The 19,728-nt window shown below is 40.2% G+C and overlaps 1 protein-coding gene across 2 annotated transcripts; it reads left to right on the top strand.

Moving 5' to 3' along the window:
* Window positions 1–1,664: 1,664 nt before the first annotated feature.
* Window positions 1,665–19,200, top strand: lrrc4bb (leucine rich repeat containing 4Bb). Of its 2 annotated transcripts, none has more exons than XM_003201353.7 (5): window positions 1,665–1,948; window positions 2,047–2,129; window positions 12,022–12,141; window positions 13,941–14,211; window positions 15,480–19,200. In XM_003201353.7, exons 4-5 carry the CDS (start codon window positions 13,969–13,971, stop codon window positions 17,415–17,417), a joined length of 2,181 nt encoding a protein of 726 aa, XP_003201401.1. In that variant the 5' UTR covers window positions 1,665–1,948; window positions 2,047–2,129; window positions 12,022–12,141; window positions 13,941–13,968; the 3' UTR covers window positions 17,418–19,200. The 2 variants fall into 2 exon arrangements, with proteins under 2 accessions (XP_003201401.1, XP_009295916.1); XM_009297641.5 differs by having other exon boundaries at window positions 12,022–12,150.
* Window positions 19,201–19,728: the final 528 nt, after the last annotated feature.

The following is a 19,728-nucleotide window of genomic DNA, read 5'->3' as shown; positions in this document are numbered from 1 at the left end:
TTTGAAGTTCTACATAATTGGACTTAAAAAGTGTTAAAAACTGTCTTTCACTGTAAAAATTACAGTTTTTGTAGTTTGTGATTCACATGTTTTTTTTTTTTATGGTTGAGAATTGCATTATGGGATGTTGAGCTCTGCTCTCTCCACTTCTGATGTTGGTAATTTAACTCTACAATTTAACAAAGTGACTTTTATTGACATTTTATTTATTCATTCATTCATTTTCTTGTCGGCTTGGTCCCTTTATTAATCCGGGGTCGCCACAGCGGAATGAACCGCCAACTTATCCAGCAAGTTTTTACGCAGCGGATGCACTTCCAGCCGCAACCCATCTCTGGGAAATTGACATTTTAGTAGTTTAAAAATAACATATCAAGGGAAATGCGTCTGTAAAATAACAGATGATGTGCTGGCTGTTTATTACAAGGTTTCTATAATGTAATATACAACACCAACCCAGACGATATAGCACTGCAAACTATCAAACATGTTTATAAAAGTCACTTTTTCAAGCTTTTCAAGGTTAAACGTTGTTGGAAGAAACATCAAGATCATAAATAAACAAGGACAAATAAAAACATGAATCACACAATAAGGAAAACTGCACATTTACAGATCTTTTTTTTTTTTTTACATTGTGCCCTTGACTTCAGATTAGGGCGACAGTTCATCTTTCAGCAGGACAATGACCCAAAGCACACCGCCAAAATATCAATGGAGTGGCTTCACAACAACTCGGTGAATGTCCTTGAGTGGCCCAGCCAGAGTCCAGATCTAATCCCTATTGAACATCTCTGGAGAGATCTGAAAATGGCTGTACACCGTCACTTCCCATCCAGCCTGATAGAGCTCAAGAGGTACCGCAAAGAGGAATGGGCAAAAATTCCCAAAGACAGGTGTGCCAAGCTTGTAGCATCATATTCAAAAAGACTTGAGGCTGTAATCGCTGCCAAAGGTGCATCAACAAAGTATTGAGCGAAATGGAAATACTGTCACTCGACAGACAGAAGGCAATGCAGAAAACATCAGTGAGCAAATCAAACTTAAAACAGATGCTCCACTGAAATAAATTCTGTTATAAATATGATTGTTTTTGTTTTTAATATTATAAGTTTGTTGTAAAATGTAAATTATACTGCATTGGTAAATATAAAGCAAGGTTTTCTAGTTATTGTTTTGTTTTATATAGTTATTATATAAATTACCCGTAGCAACTTTAACATAATACAATTTGATTTAACTTCAGCCCATCATCCTCAATCAAGTTTGGTTGTTGGCCTGTTATAAGAAGTTTGGACACTCCTTACCTTGATCAAATTGTACATCAATATCACAGGCTACACATTTTTGAAGTAAATATGATTTAAGGGACATTTCCATTAGCTCTTCCCCCTTTCCTCTCTTTCTCAGGATGAACTGTCCAGCACAGGCAGCTCAGAGCGTGTAATATAAACACAACACCTCTGCTGTTTAACACATTGTTCAGCTTTAGTGCAGTATCCGCAAGCCTAAATGATCTGACAGTGATATTCCCCGCAGATGAATGCATGGATGTATGTTAGCAGGCTAGAGCAGGTGTGTTTTGTGCATGTCTGAGTGCTCCGTTCTCCAGCCGCGCGCGCAGTATTCAGGAGCGTAACTACGGACTTTACGTAAGATGTTGCGCTGGGTGCAGCATCCATCCCTCTGTACGGCCACGACGCGCACGAGCTGCCTGCATACACTCACCAAAATGCGCCAATAGGTTTGTACGCCTCATACCCCGGATAATCAAATTAGATTCGATTTTTTACACTTTAAAGCGAGCGATTGCATCGTTTTCGCCGGCGGTGGTATGATCTGTTAACTGTATATTCGCCGTTATTCACCGCGTCCGCGCGCACTGACGCGCTCCGGAGACACCGAGGCAAAAACCACCAGGAGCAGATCGTCGAGGAGAAAAGAAAAGGTACAGTGCAGATTTGAGCAGATGCCCGATTTGAAACGCTGTGGAATTGTCGGATAATGGTTTGGTTGTGATTGCTGCTGTTTGATTTGATTTGATAGGTTTCCACATGGATATGATGAGGATGGTGATCGTTTAGACGAGGATCTGGATGATGTGATGATGGCTGCGTGAGAAGAGAACGGTAAGACATTTCATTCAGCATTGCATTTATTTATTTTAATAGGTTTATTTATTTAATTAATTCATTATTTATTTATGGAAGCGAATCCAGCGGTTGGATTTCGTGATGGGTTCGCAGTTGTCAACGTGAATGATGTCTTTGCTTGATTTGCATTTTTTTTTTCTTCCTCGTTATCCGTGAATTACACAGACACCCGTGTGCCATTTTGTTGCGCGTCTTCGAGCGTGCGCGCGCGCGTGTCGGGGCCTCACTTGTGTATTTCACGCGCGTACGACGGTCTCCGTTAAGACGCCGCAGTCACTAACGCATTCAGATGCACCGATTTTCTCTCATATAACAGCATCAGAGGCACTGCGGTCTCTGTCTGTGCTGATGCTGATCGATGCATCTGATGAAGGTGAATTAACAATCGCTGTCATGGCCTATGAAAGACATGTTTAATTCGTGCGTTCGACTCGGGGGTTTTTATTCCTTGGCCTGTGGCTGGTTTTAACGAAGCCGTAGTGCAAACAGAGCGCCGCCACCCAACCGGATTCCGACACCCAGCATCTGCAAATCAATTTAGCGTTGTCATGGTTACAGTGAAGCTGCACCACCGCACCTGTGACACACACACACACACTGAGAGAGAGAGAGAGAGAGAGAGAGAGAAAGAGAGAGAGAGATGCGCCTGCGTGTGATGGACAAAGATGTTTCAGCCGTATTACGACACTGTGATATATTAAATAAAATAGTCTTAATTTTGCATTGTTTTCTTCGGATTTGTGACATGTGCACATGCGCATCCGCACTCTCATGCTATTCAATTATTCATACAACACTCTAAAAAAATGGGTTGTTTTAATCCAGCGCAGAGTCAAATATGGACAAACTCAATCGTTGATTAAAAATCATTTAAAATGAATTTGAAAACCTTAACCCAACATTGTGTCAGTTCATATTTGACTTATATTTGTTAAAGCATTCATCATTTTTTAAGTGATGTTGGTTTATTAGTTGAAGATAAGCTAAACATAGTTTAATGCATGTAAATAACAGGGTTCGCTTGATTTTTGATGTCGACGTGGACCTAAAACGCTTGCTGCATAACGACTTCAGATCTCATGTCAACATGTTTGTCTTGAGCGTGGGATAAGAGCATGATCAGTCTTTTATTAGGATAATAATAACAGGATCACAAGTATTTAAAACCCGCATTACCTGAAATCTGTTTACTGAGAAATGTTGAAGGAAGGTGCAATAATTTACAACAGAACGCAAATGTTTTTCTGCTTTCATTCCTGTGTTGTCATACGGTTATATTTATCGTTTTGATGTTTATCAGCATGTGCTGTTCGTGATCATACTCAGTGGCTTTTAGTTTTAGAAAAATAAAGGAGGGTCATGATGACCTATGCAAACTCATAATGTTCCTGTATACTTCCTATTTGGCTGTTTTTAAAGAAACTATAGAAGCGTTCAGGGAGTAGGGATCAAACTATTTTGTTAGGCATGATCCACTATACAATCTTAAAGCTAGATCTAGACATTTCATTTATTCATTCGTTCAATTTCCAGTGGATGCCCTTCCAGCTGCAACCCAGAACTGGGAAACATCCATACACATTCACATTCAAACACACACTCATACATTACGGCCAATTTAGTTAATCAATTCCCCTACAGCGCATGTGTTTGGACTGTGGGGGAAACCGGAGCACCTGGAGGAAACCCACGCCAACACAGGGAGAACATGCAAACTCCACAGATGCCAACTAGCCAAGCCGGGGCTCTAACCAGTGACTTTCTTGCTATGAGGCGACAGTGCTAACCACTGAGCCACCGCACCGCCATTTCAGAGTTCAATGTCATATTGGATTTTTAATTTGAAAATATTGAATATAATTAAGAATTATTAAATATTAACACTATTTCAGGATTCTTGCAGATTTACTGTCTGCTCTGATGCTCAAACTCCACTCTGCTGCCTAAATGTTGATTAGCAAAGCTGTTTATCCTGATTCTGCTGCCACTGCATTTCTGTCACCCCGACAATCACTGCGGGTCGTCTAATATCTGCATTATTCTGTATTTATTCATCATTATTATCATCTCTCAGATATGAGGGTTGTTTACCTCGTTTGATCTAGAGCTCATTTATTGTTATTTATGTGTTATGTATTGCCTTTTATTCTAATCAGTGGTATTATTGGCATATTAAACTTTAACATGAGGAAAGTATTATAGCTATGCAATGCTTATAGAACCATACACATATTGTTGAAGGCTAAATGATCTGCCCTTTTTTTTTTTTTAATATTTACCAAGTGATGTTTAACAGAGTAAGCACATCTTCACAGATTGTCTTATTATATTTAATTTTTTTTTTTAAATGTGGAGCAAGTCGTATTTCCTTTAGTTTAACTTGAATATATATATATATATATATATATATATATATATATATATATATATATATATATATATATATATATATATATATATATATATATATAATCTTTTTAATTAAATTAATTAAAAATGTAAACATATTTGTACAGTTGAAACCAGAAGTTTACATACACCGTATAAAAGGCACATAATCATTTAATAAAAGTCAGATGTTAATGTGACTAAACTTTTTCTCTTTTAGGTAAGTTAGGATGATCATATTTGCTTCTGTTATGCTTAATACAGAATAATGAGAGAGAGATTGTTTGAGAAATTGTTATAACTTTTCTTGAAAGTCAAGTTTACATACAATAAGATTATTCTGCCTCTGATGAAGCTCAGATGATGATGTCAAGGTTTTGAAGTTTCTGATTGGCTAGTTGACAACATTGGAGATAATTGGAGGCACAACTGTAGAATAGTATTTAAGGAAAACCTCAAACACACTGCTTCATTCTGTGACAACATGGGAACATTAACAAGCCAGAATCAACAAAAAAGCCAGATTACAATTTGCAGAATTACACCGGGAAAAAGACTAATCTTTAGAGATATCCTGTGGTCTGATGGAGCTAAGATTGAACTGTTTGGCCATAATGACCAGTGTTACATTTGGAGGACAAAGGGGAAAGCTCACAAGCTTAGGAACACCATCCCAACTGTGAAGTATGGGGCAGCAGCATCATGTTGTGGGGCTGTTTTGCTGCAGGAGGGACTGGTCCACTTCAAAGTAAAGATGGCATCATGAAGAAAGAACATTATGTAGAAATACTGAAGCAATATCTCAAGACATCAGCCAGGAAATTAAAACTCGGCCACACATGGGTCTTCCAAACAGACCATTACCCTAAGCATACTGGCAAATTAGTTCAAATGTGCTTTAAGGACAACAGAGTGAATGTTTTGAAGTGGCCATCACAAAGCCCTGATCTCAATCCTATAGAAAATGTGTGGGCAGAGTTGAAAAAGCTTGTGCGAGCAAGACAGCTGACAAATCTGACAGTTACACCAATTCTGTCAGGAGGAATGGGCCAAAATACTTTCAAACTATTGTGAGAAGCTTGTGGAAGGATACCCAAAACATTTGACTAAAGTTATACAGTTTAAAAGCAAATGTGTGTAAACTTTTGACTGTTTAGAAATTAATAAAAAAAATCCTCTCATTATTCTGGCATTCAGCAAATGTAAATCATTTAGGGAATCCTAAAAGAGCTAAAATAGTAAACGTTCAGTATAATTTACCATCAGACATCTTTTTTAAAAATGGTTATGCTTCTTTTTTTTAGAGTGTTTGTAAACTTCTGGTTTCAGCTGTATCTGATGTCAATATTATTAGGGTCTAAAGAAATTATTTCCCTCATTGGCTACAGAACAAACTGTTCTATTGTTCAATGACTTGCCTAATTACCCTAACTTGCCTAGTTACCCTAATTCAGGGGTGGCGAACCTGTTTGGCATGATGAGCCAAAAAAAAAACTTTATCACTGCAAAGAGCCACACAACAGATGTGCAAACAACAGTATATCTGTCACAATAACTTATACACCTAATTATATATCGCAATAGTTTTCATGGATTTAAATTAGCCTACCTCATTTTACTTGACTCAGTGGGACACCTGACATTCCTTGGTTTCCACAATCTTTTTCAGGTCTGGCTCGTATTCAGTTGTGGCTACTCGTAGTAACTCTTTCACGTGTGTGTCAGTAAGAACAGAGCGATGCTTTGATTTCACTAGTTTCAGTGTAAAATCCCATTCAGATAAAAATGTTCTGCCCTCATCTTCGTATTTACGCTTAGCTGTACGCTTTCCTGACTCTGCCATGACGATTGATATTAACGAACTGCACGTCACTCGTGTTGCGCCCCAATCAAACGGGGCTTCAGTGTCAACCCTTGACTGAAGGCGTGTCTGAATGGAAGCGTCAGAAAATAAAATTCAGTCAGCAATAGGCCACTTTCTAGCAGGTGTGTTTGCATACAGCGATCTGATTGGCTAACGCGTCCGTAAGCGCTTGAAAAGTTGAGCTACTCCCAGCTTCTGCAGCGAGCAACGTGAAGCCCCGTGTGAATGGGGCATTAGTCAATTGGTTATTATATGTTAAATCGCGCAAGAGGTTGAGCCGCACAAAAGCAGAAAGAGACGCAGAAGCCCCGTGTGAATGGGGCGTTAGTCAATTGGTTAATGTATGTTAAATCGCGCGAGAGGATGAGCCGCACAAGAGCAGTAAAAGAGCCGCAAGCGGCTCGCGAGCCGCGGGTTCGCCACCCCTGCCCTAATTAACACAGTTAAACCTTTATAGACCACTTCAATGAGGTGATATTTATTGGCCCATAAACATTTCCTGCTTGTTGTCAAACTATTTCATAACTGTAACAGAAGGCAATTCAATCATATCTTAACGTTAAAACTGCTGTCATCCTCAAACTTTTTGGACACACAGAACATGTGGAAATACAAAATGTAAAACAGGAAATACGTTAGGACTATTGTTATTGTTAAATTCCCTCAAAATGGTCTATATGGCACTTTAAGCTGAATACTAGTATATTGTAAAATACTATGTGCCATCATCATGGCAAAGACCAATGAAATTAGTTATTAGTAAGTGGTTATTAAAACTATGGTTTAAAAATGTGTTGAATCTGTTAAAGAGCATTTGGGAAATGTTTGAAGAAATACATTTTTATTCATTCAGTCCCTTTATTAATCCGCGGTCGCCACAGCGGAATGAACTGCCAGCCTATCCAGCACATGCCCTTCCAGCTGTAACCCCTCTCTGGGAAACATCCATTTACACTCATTCACACTCATACACTAGGGTAGGGCAATTTACCCAACCTAATTCACCTGTACCGCATGTCTTTGGACTGTGGGGGAAACCAAAGCACCCAGAGGAAACCCACGCGAACGCAGGGAGAACATGCAAACTCCACACAGAAATGCCAACTGACCCAGCTGAGGCTCGAACCAGCGACCTTCTTGCTGTGAGGCGACAGCACTACCTACTGCGCCACTGCGTCACCAATAAAATTTCACAGGAGGAATAATACTTTTGCCTTCAACTGTATAAATGCACATTAAACACAGAAAACCAACAAACATAATTAATAAAAATAATAATGATTTTAAAGTATGCCACTGGTCTGATGGCACAGCCTCCAAACGAATGAAAAATTTTATTTTGCCAGGTCAGATCAATCCAGGATGTTAATAATAAGTTCATTATTGGCATCATTGGTTCCACAAAGAACATCAATGAATGTGACTGTTGCACAGTAAAATACCTCATTCATTCATTTTCCTTCGGCTTAGTCCCTTATTTATCAGGGGTCGCCACAGCAGAATGAACCAACAACAATTCTAGTGCATGTTTTAAGCAGAAGATGCCCGTCTAGCTGTATCCCAGTACTGGAAAACACCCATACACACTCATTTACACACTACCGCCAATTTAATTAATCAGTTTACTTATAGCGCATGTGTTTAGACTTTAGGGGAAACCAGAGCACCTGGAGTGAACTCACAACAACATGGGGAAAACATGCTAACTCCACATATGACAATTGGCGTAGCCGGGACTTGAACTAGCAACCTTCTTGCTGAGAGGCAACAGTGCTCACCACTGAGCCACCCTAAAATCCTTTAAAATACTGAAATGTTCTTCACACTAATAAAAATGTCCTTTCAATATCTGTACATAGGCGAAACTTAAAATGTGATCCTGAATGACAAAACCAGTCTTAGGTTGTATGGGTGGATTTATAGAAATTGCCAAAATATACATTGTATGGGTCAACATTATCTTTTCTCAGTTATGCCAAAATCATTAGAATACTGTGTAAAGAACATTTACCATGAAGATATTCCCTATAAGCAGGGCCAGACGGAATCTGCGGATGTTTTTTGCTATTTCTGCTATAAATTTTGGTAAAAGTCTGCGGATTTCTGCTGAATTATTTTGGGAGTATCATAACTAAAACCTTAATATATAAAACAAAAATATTATATCTTTTTAACTTTTTAATGTTTAAAATGCAAATCCAATTAGATTCACTTTATTTGGTAAATAAAGCAAGTTTGTCATGTAATATATGTAGTAAAAGACAGAAAATATCACTCTACAAACTGCATTGTACATAAATCAGATGAACATTTTCACAGTAGTCAATAATATTACTATAATTAATTAAAAAACAGAATAAATATAGATTTACTCACATTTATTTAAGTAAATAAGCAGAATTAATGATGGGCTACAAATCTGTGGAAATCTGCGAAAAATATAAGTATATCTATTATAAATATAAGTATATCTATTATAAATATAAGTATATCTATTTGATATATCAACAGATTTTCTCAATATTTAGATTGTTTAACCCTTAAATTACATATTTACAATAGTTGTATTTCAGTAAAATATTGTCTATCTTGTATCAAAATATTATCTTGAAAACAAAGAAAAATATTCCCAGTGATGGGTTGCTGCAGGATGGGCGTCCGCTGAGTAAACCATACGCTGGATAAGTTGGCGGTTCATTCCGCTGTGACGACCCCAGGTTAATAAAGGGACTAAGCTGAAAAGAAAATGAAACAAAGAGAATGAAACAAAGAAATAAAAATATTTTCAGCATAAATCTTAATTTTTCAAAATTGACACTTTCAACTGAGGGTCAGAAACTGAACTTTTATTTTTATTTTTTTCTAAATTAAAGAAAAAAATATATATAAATATTGTTCTATATTTAAAAAAAATAAAAATAAAATGAAATAATTCAGTATAAATCTTAATTTCCAAAAATTTACACTTTATGATTGAATTTGTGGTCCAGAGTCACAAATGATTCACTTTTGGTTCTTTTGAAAAATGTTTTTTCCAAATTAAAGACAAAAAAAAAAAAGATTTTTTTGTGTTGTTTTCTACAATGGGTGGCACGATGGCTTAGTGGTTAGCACTGTGGCCTCACAGCAAGAAGGTCACTGGTTTGAGTCCTGGCTGTGTCAGTTGGCATTTCTGTATGGAGTTTGCATGTTCTCCTTGTGTTGGTGTGGGTTTCCTCCAGGTGCTCCGGTTTCCCTCACTGTCCAAATACATGTGCTATAGGGGGGATTGATTAACTAAATAGCCCGTAGTGTATGAGTGTGTGTGTGTGTGTGTGTGTGTGTGTGAGAGTGCATGGGTGTTTTTCAGTACTGGGTTGCAGCTGAAAGGGCATCCACTGTCTAAAACATATGCTGGAATAGTTCATTCAGCTGCAGTTACCGATGATAAATAAAGGGACTAAGCCGAAGAAAAATGAATGAATGAATGAAATGTCCAAACACATGCGCTATAGGGGAATTGATTAACTAAATTGGCCGCAAAGTATTAGTGTGTATGAGTGTTTCCCAGTACTGGGTTGCGGCTGGAAGGGCATCCACTGCGTAAAACATATGCTGGATTAGTGGCGACCCCTAATAAATAAGGGACTAAGCCGAAGAAAAATGAGTGAATGAATGTTTTCTACAAGCACTCCATGTCTAGACACTCAAAGATTAGTAGTGAAATAACATTGTTTACGCAGTGGATTATACCACTGTACAAAATGTGAGTGAAAACTACTGTAAAAACTGTAAAGCAGCAACAGTGAAAGAGTATTTAAACCAAAAGAGTATATCACTGTATTACAAACATTAAATCACTGTAATTTATGAAACATTATATAACTTTCACTCTCTTAACATGTAAACACATACAACTTGTTACAGTGAAAATATAAATTTCGGTGAAATAAATAAAAATATACCATAACTTCATGTTTTTTTTTGGCGTCATTCTCTAATTGTCTCTAATTATGTAATTGTCAGACTCTATATTAAAGTCTCCCTCAACTGTCTTGTAAAGAATCCTCTCTGCTTCAGTTCTGCCTCCTACAACAGGCACTCATTAACTACATTAAGATGGTCACTATAGCGGACATTTAAAAAAGGAGGATATTTTGAAACACAAACAAATTAACAGCTTTGAAAGCTAAATCTATTGTTCCTGACACTTTTATAAACAAATATATATGTAATAATAATAATATTAAAAAACATTTAAAAAGCTAAATTCCCCATGCCTCTCTCCATCCCTGCTGAAAAATCCAGCTTAAACCAGCCTAGGCTGGTCGACCAGGCTGGTTTTAAAGGGGTTTTGGCCATTTCCAGACTGGTTTTCAGCCATTTCCAGCCTGATCTTAGCTGGACAGGCTGAAATAAAGACCAGCTAAATCAAGCTTGACCAGCCTGGTTTAAGCTGGACATAGCTGCTTTTGGCTGGGCTCCCAGCTTGGCTAGGCTGGTCAAGCTGGTTTTAGCTGGTCATCTCCCAGCCTGACCAGCTAAGACCAGGCTGGAAATGGCTGGAAACCAGCCTGGAAATGGCCAAAACCCCTCTAAAACCAGCCTGGTCGACCAGCTAAAACCAGCCAACCAGCCTAGGCTGCTTTAAGCTGCATTTTTCAGTAGGGTTCCCATAAAATGTGCTTTTTTGTATGTCGGCCATTTTGAATGCTGTGTCAGAAGTGGTTCCTAGCATGCCAGCCAATCAAATGACATATCAGGATGTCCTCTGAATTGTACAACAGGACTTGACAGGGTAGCTCAAAAAATTCAAAGACAGTTCATGAAAACACCCTGTTCACTACAGAGGACACAAGTCAATGGCCGGGGTCTCAGGAGGATATGCTGAATAAAGCCCGCCTTCTAGTACAAGAGCCAATCAGCAATTGCTATAGACTGATGATGCTCTGGGGGAGGGGCTCAGATCAGACGAGAGTTTCTGCAGATTTTGTGATTTGGACGTTTAGAAATGAAACTGAAGAGACGGCTGTTGTTTAATCTTATTGATGATTCCAAAATCTTAAGCTTGGCAAGCTGTTTTGGAGAATTTGATGTTTCCCTGTTTAAACAGATACTGCCCGAGAGGCGTTTCAAAGATGGCCGCCAAGTGAAATGACTTGCCTTGAAGGGACTTTGGTTAGGTCACATCATGATGACAAAATGGCGGATGTAGTACGTCCAAGTTCTATTCATACTGCTCACATTCATACTGTATAGAACCTACATTTCCAATGGCCGAGTAGTACGATTAAATTCAAATGCAGTACTTAGTAGTCATGCAGCCATCCTTTAAACTCTATAGGAGCAAGATATTAAACTAATGACGCTTGTTTGTTAAATAAGTGAATTTTAAAGGTTTAGTTCATCCAAAACTAAAAAATCCAAATCCCTACATTAGATCTCATCAGTCCTTACACTACAGACGACATCTCTGCCTAGAGGTCACAGTGTTTATTCGCATAGGTCACAGTTTTGCTGTGCTGATGTACCGACCCTCTCACCCTTAGCTGTATGAAATACGATAAGCTGTACATATATGCAGTTTCTGACCTCTCTCTCTCTCTCTTGTTCTCCCTCCTCTGTGTTTTCTTGCAGTAAGCAGAGCCAGTGCTGACTGTGATGATTCTGATGGCAAGCAGGAGACTCCCGTAGCAGTGTGCAGTCTGTGTGGATTACACTTTGATGCCACAAGATACCTGATTCCACCAGTTAATCGTAAAAAAAGTTAATTCTCTCTCTTGTTTTGTGGATGCCGTTATTGTAAATACACTTTCTTAGCCATTGCTTTTTGTTCCATTTGTGGAAATTGAGTCCGTTTTTGGACATCAGCTGAAAGGCAAATAAATGAGCCTAACATTCTTGTATGATTTGTTAAGATTAAATGAAATACGACTATTGAAAATATGGAATTTTTTGGTTATTAAAAAAAAGGTCCCACTTTATATTAAGTGGCCTTAACTAATATGTACTTACACAGTAATTAATAGTTTGTTACAATGTACTTATTGTGTAAATACATGTATTTACTGTGTACTTATGCTTGATTAATACATGTATGTAATTACATTTGTAAATACACTGTTATTACACATTTCAAAATACACCTTAACCCACCCTTAAACCTTCCCATGCCACCAAACCTGTCCATAACCCAACCTCTATCCCAACTCAAAAGCACCACAAGAGTTCTCAAATACATTATAAACACAGTAAGTACATTGTATTTATTTTTTGATGTAAGTACATAGTAGTTAAGGACAAATACTATAAAGTGGGACCAAAAAAAAAGTAAAATATTGAGAAATTTACCTTTAAAAACAAAGATAATAATAATAATTCCTTACAATTATACAGCGCTTTTCTAAACACTCAAAGCGCTTTACACAATGGGGGAACCTCCTCATGCACCACTATTGAGTAGCATCCATTTGGATGATGTGACGGCAGCCATATTGCGCCAGAACTCACACCACTGATTGGTGGAGAGGAGACAGAGTGATGAAGCCAATTAGGATATGGGGATGGTTAGGAGGCCATGATGGACAGACAGCAGCTTAAATAGCACCCTGGGCGAATTAAAAAGGGGGATGTATAACAATGTATTGTTATAACCCTAAATTAACCGAAAGAACAAAAAACAAAAATATGGACAAAACCAAAAGGGGGATTATTAAATATATATATATTTCATTCATTCATTCATTTTCTTTTCAGCTCAGTCCCTTTATTAATCTAGGGTCGCCACAGCGGAATGAACCGCCAACTTATCCAGCATATGTTTTATGCAGCGAATGCCCTTCCAGCTGCAACCCAACACCAGGAAAGATCCATACACACTCATTGACACACATACACAATTTAGCTTACCCAATTCCCCTATATCGCATGTGTTTGAACTGTCGGGGAAACCGGAGCACCCGGAGGAAACCCACGCCAACACGAGGAGAACATGCAAACTCCACACAGAAATGCCAAATGTGAATTAATCTGCGGTCGCCACTGCGTAAAGCACATGCTGGATAAGTTGGCGGTTCATTCCGCTGTGGCGACCCCAGATTATTAAAGGGACTAAGTCAAGGAGAAAATGAATGAATCACACGTAATAGACACATGATGTTATCAGAGCTTTGAGTTTGTTAAATAATAATAATAACAGATCTACTTAAACTTTTATTTGATAAAATCATGTTGGACCAACTCAATTGCATTTAATTGTGTAAATAGTTTTTTTTAGTTGGTGCTAAACAAATTTATTGGATGGAAATCCTGCCCTCAATTAAATTGAGTTCATCCAATCAGTTATTTTTTTGAGTGTATTGAACAGTGCTGAAAACCTGCAACCATTGATTTCCATAGTACTTGTACTTCCTATTTTGAATTCAAAATGTCTTCTTTTGTGTTTACGCAAGAAACTCAAAAAAGAAAAGTATATGATGACTGGATTTACATGTTTACATGGCTGAACTATCTCTTTAAGAACACTGAATGCTCACTGTTTGCTATTTTTGTTTTAGGAAAGGGGCAGGACATGACTCAGTTGCCATGCAGGCTGCTATGGTAACAGGCTTTTCCAGCCCCTCCCCCCTCATCTGGTTGGTCCAACTTTTGTTGTGGCCACACCTCCTTGGACCTAGATTGGCCGAAGCCAGTCCCGCCTGCCCTGCTCTCTGTAGCTGTTCGAATCAAGCCAGTCGAGTGATCTGTACCAAAAAAAGCTTAAATGAAGTTCCACAGAGCATCTCGTCCAATACTCGATACCTCAACCTCCAGGAGAACTCCATACAGGTAAATTCATGGATTCTGCATCGTCATATCCAGAAACTTCCAAAATTGGCCATATATGAAAACAACAATGCCAGACATTGAATTTGCTAGGACTTAAAGTGTTATAAAATGAAATAATGGTCAGTGAAGATGTGTCCTAATAAAAAAAAAAAACACAAAGTCGTAAGTAATGCAGAATGCACAAACTGTTCTTAATAATTGTAATGATCAGATCACATTGAAAAAAATGAAAGTGTATAAAATTAATAGACATCACCTTTTTGAAAAGTATACGTTATGATGTAGCTGCAGGTTAACGCCCTATTCACACGGGGCGTCAGCATCAACGCTTCCCATTCACTTTGAATGGGTGACGTCAGGCGTTGCCGAACTGCATTGTGGATCCGTCGGCACCGCTTCAGAGGCGTTGCTCGCTGCAGAAGGTGGGACTAGCTCAACTTTTCAAGCGCCAACGGAAGCGTCAGCCAATCAGATCACTGTATGCAAATACACCAGCTCAGACAGTGGCCTATTGCTGACTGGATTTCATTGGCTGACGCTTTTATGACGATCGCTTCAGCCCCAACTTCAGACACGCCTTCAGTCAAGCGCTGACGCTGAAGCCCCGTGTGAATAGGGTGTAACTGTGATTAGATACTGTCCATCCTATACTCAACACCTTAACTCTTTCTGATTTATAAATGTAATAACATGCACCTTTTGTGAATCTGCTTTAGAATGAAAACTGTGAAAAGTGCTAAACAAAAGTATTGAATTGAATCGGGTGAGATGTTTAACTCTTTTATTGATGTGCTGCTCCTAAAACATACCTATCTAATCATATTAGCTAGAAATTTAAGATATTGAACCGAATGGTAAGTAATTAAAGCCATATTGGTATTCCTGTTGGAAATGAAACACAAATATCATATACAAGCCTGACATTTTTGTAGGAATTATGGGATTTACTTGCAGTAGCTTCCACAGCCTCGGTGCTAAAGATTCTTGGTCGACCTTTGTTTATGAGCTCTGTTAGTTAAGCCCTCCAACGCTACAACCATCAGGCATTGTAAACCAGTCATCTGAGTGGCAGATGGTCACGCATACGCACAAACTGAAATAGCAACAAAAAGACAAATACTTCGAGAGTGAGGCATGCAGGGATCTTGAGCAACTCAAACTGCTGCAGAACTGGCTATCCTGTTTCCCTGTAGATTCAGAAGATGCAGTAACCCAGTTCCAGAATATGTTGTAACTCTGCTCCCGTTTCTCTTTTTTTTTTCCTGCAGGTGATCAGGTCAGACACTTTCAAGCATCTAAATCATCTGGAAATTTTACAGTTGTCTAAAAACCAGATTCGTCAGATAGAAGTGGGAGCGTTCAATGGCCTTCCCAATCTTATCACCCTGGAGCTTTTTGACAACAGACTACCGCTGGTACCTTCACAGGCGTTCGAGTACCTGAGCAAGCTGCGTGAACTCTGGCTGAGGAACAACCCTATAGAGACCCTGCCAGCCTACGCATTCCACCGCGTGCCGTCACTGCGACGGCTAGATCTCGGGGAGCTGCGCAAACTCAGTTTCATCTCAGAAGCAGCATTTGAAGGGCTGCTGAACCTGCGCTTTCTGAATCTGGGTATGTGCGGGCTTAAGGATGTACCCAACTTGACACCTCTTGTGCGACTGGAGGAACTAGAGTTGTCGGGAAACCAACTTGGCGTGGTGCGTCCTGGATCGTTTCAAGGCCTGGTGTCTCTGCGCAAACTGTGGCTCATGCACTCTAGGATCTCGGTCATTGAGAGGAATGCATTTGATGACCTGAAGAACCTAGAGGAGCTCAATCTGTCTCATAATTCTCTGCATTCATTGCCTCATGATCTCTTCACTCCACTGCAGCAGCTGGAGCGTGTGCATCTGAACCACAACCCTTGGGTTTGCAACTGTGATGTGTTGTGGTTGAGTTGGTGGCTCAAGGAAACCGTACCTGATAACTCCACCTGTTGCGCACGCTGCCATGCCCCACCAGGCACTAAGGGCAGGTACATTGGGGATCTTGACCAGCGGGATTTCACCTGCTATGCTCCTGTGATCGTGGAGCCACCGACCGACCTGAACGTGACCGAGGGAATGGCAGCGGAGCTAAAATGCCGCACTGGGACATCCATGACATCTGTAAACTGGTTGACCCCCAATGGTACCTTGATGACCCATGGAGCCTACAAGGTCCGAATCTCAGTCCTTCACGATGGTACTTTGAATTTCACCAATGTGACCATGCAGGACACAGGACCATACACCTGTATGGTCACCAACTCTGCTGGCAACACCACAGCGACTGCTGTGCTGAACGTCTCTGCTCCTGACCCAGGCAACGGCTACAGCTACTTCACTACTGTTACAGTTGAAACCGTAGAGACGGGGCAGGAGGGACACGATTCGCCAGCTCGGCAGTTTGTCAACGAGACCTTTATTAGTTTTCCAGGACCGACGGCCGCATCTACATCAGCAGGGCCCACTGGCTCTATGCTGTCCTCCTTGTCACCACGAGCCACACGTGCACCAGATCGACCGTTCACTGTCTCCATCACGGATGTTGCCAACCTGTCAGGTCTTGAGGATGTAATGAAGACGACCAAGATCATCATCGGATGCTTTGTGGCCATCACCTTCATGGCGGCCGTGATGCTGGTCGTCTTCTACAAGCTCCGCAAGCAGCACCAGCTGCACAAACACCACGGTCCGGCACGGGCCATTGAGATTATCAATGTTGAAGATGAGATCGGATCTGCAGGGGGAGCTAGCGGCATCACTGGAGGGAGCACTGTCCACACGGGGGCAGGAACTGGTGGAGGAAGCGGACAGAGTCCGAGAATTCATGACCCTGAGATCATGACCCTGCCAAGCGTTGGGCAAGCAGACCACCTGAACCACTACTACAAAGCGCACCACTTTAACAACAACGTGCTGGGCTTGAACATGACCACTGGAATGCTCAACAACAAACCCAACCCTTCTTCTCAAAATCAGGCTTCGACCTTGAAAATGGGGCCTGCCGGTGACCTTGGCCCCAACCCAGGCTCGATCTCGCCTCCCTTGCCAATTCCCATCCCAATGGCGATGACTTTCCATGGATCTCTGAAAGGCCATAGTCACGTTCCCAATGTGCAGACTGAGCCGCTGTTGCTTTCGAACGGCTCTAAGGAGAGCGTTCAGGAGACCCAGATCTGATTTCTCGCATACCCGCGCACTCGCAGAAAGGGGGGAGTAGACTGGATTTTTACGCCAGAGTGACTGTCAAGTCTTTGACATTATGGAACTCCATAATCCCTTTCCGACAGATTCCATGGAATATTCCGTTCAATGAACAGAGACAGGCTTTTACTTCTGAAGTGGACATTTGGCACTATCGAGTACATATGTGCCAAAGCAAGCGTCTTTTTTGCAGTTCTTATGAGTTGTGTCCGCGTATAAAAAAAATATAGTCTATATTAAAGTAGTGTAATTACTTCAGTGTCAGTTTGCCACAGTCCAGCGACACCGAGTACACACACTGATGTACAGCAGCTAACAGACCTGTATAAAAGCATACACACATTTACACTTCCTGGAGGTTGACATCATTATTCATCGCACTCACCTCAGTAGGTTGTGTACCTGTGTGTGTGTCTGTGTGTGCGCGCGCGTGTGTGTGTGTGTATGTGTGTAAGGGACAGTGTTACCTGAGACTAATTCAGAAATAAAGACTTAAACTGCTGTGATCCAGAACACATGCTCATGTTCACTCTGCTTCATGATGCCATTCTGAATCTAGCACAAGTGAGGATCAGTTCATAAGCTCAGAATCCGAACTGTAAACGACAGCAGTTTCAGGGTGACATACACACACACACACACTGTCATCATCAAACCTAGAGAAGAGGGCAGAGAGAAGAAGCCTTTCCGTGTGAGTTCTCGGCTGCTGTCCTCAGCAAAGGTACCACCTACCGTCAACAAGCCGCCGTAGTGTAAACTCTCTGTGCATATTTACGTTTGAAGAGCTCTCGAGTGTCATATGTTTGTCTTTTTCGCCTGTCAGTGCTGAGTTGAAGAGTAACAGCAGTGTGTAAGGGCTATTTCACTGGCGGTGGGTGTTTATGATGTGCGCAGAACATGTCTGGACTTAAAGTCAACATGAAATGCCATTTACCTTCTGTAGTGTTTCTGCGTGAGAACAGGATACTCGATGGATGTGCGGGGCGGATCTTGACTTTGTTCATCAGGGATTGAAAGCGGACTCGAGGGATTTGTGATGTAGCCGAAATGGAAAGGTCTGAGAGGCACTGCAGGTTACGTTTTGATAAAAGATTCTGAAGATATTTTTTTTTTCTTACTTGGCCTCATGTGCGCAAGTTGAATCGTGCACAATAAGACCAGGAATCTGTGTTTTAAAAAAGAATAATAACAACAAAAGTCCATTTTGAGTTGATGTTGACTTTAAAATAAGCTCTATTCAAGCTTTGAGATATACTGGGATACGCAGCACAGGGGAATTTCACCAACATGAAAAATTTTAGATTTTTATCAGAGAGAGAATGAAAGGCATTGTGAAAATGTCTAGATTTTTCTGACGGAAGATTTTGCAATATGTAATCTAATGTAAAGATTTTCAAGTATACTGTTTATAGACCAAATCGGCGGGTTCAAGGGGTTGGTTAATAGCCGGGGTTCAGGGAGGGGGAGGAAAAAAAAAAAAAAAAGGGGGGGAAAACCTTGAGCCACTGCAGATTTAACATTAGCCATCCGGGTTCAGAGAGTATTTACTTTGAGGAGATTTACGGACTGACCAGTCCTCCGTGGGAGCCATACAACACCTGCTGACTACATGAAGCGATCTCTTGATCAAGTCCTCATTCTTGAATGGCTTTGAAGTTGTATATTAACAATGTGCAATGTGCCATTAATTGGAGTAGAGTACACATGCGTGTATTATTGTAATTGCTGCATTAAACTTTATTCGGTTTTTAATTTCCAATTCATCATCCTTTTTATCCTGCTGTTGTTGATTTGATTCACCGAATGCTGGGGACGCTCATAAATCAAGCTGGACTTAATTGAACAAACTGTTTCCTGCATTATGTGTAGTTCTTTTCTCAGTGCTATAAATAGCCTGAAGATATGCTAGGATATCAGTCGGTCAAATGTTATTTCTCATAATGGAATTACAGGACAAACCGCATCTTATCCTGTTTTTTTTCTTCTTCATATATATATAATATTATTATTGCTTTCCATATTCCTGCCTACAGTATAAAAGCAGACTGTGTTTGAATATCCAGTGTGGTTGCTAAGCAACAACATCATTGCCAGGAAATGCTCTTTAAAGCTTATTGTAGCACCTGACCCTCATCTGCTGATGCCGAACATAGGTATATCAGAATTACGTCAGTATCACATAAGGAAAAGGTTAGTTAATGCGGGGAACGTGTTCTTTGTGTTCTCGACGGCAGACAGAATTAAAACACGCACATCCTCAGTCAGATACGTGCAAGAAAAGACATGC

This window comes from Danio rerio, chromosome 24 (genome assembly GCF_049306965.1).
Source record: "Danio rerio strain Tuebingen ecotype United States chromosome 24, GRCz12tu, whole genome shotgun sequence".
NCBI classification, from domain to species: domain Eukaryota; kingdom Metazoa; phylum Chordata; class Actinopteri; order Cypriniformes; family Danionidae; genus Danio; species Danio rerio.
The sequence above is the reverse complement of the archived record's forward strand: the minus strand, read 5'-3'. Positions and strand labels throughout refer to the sequence as shown.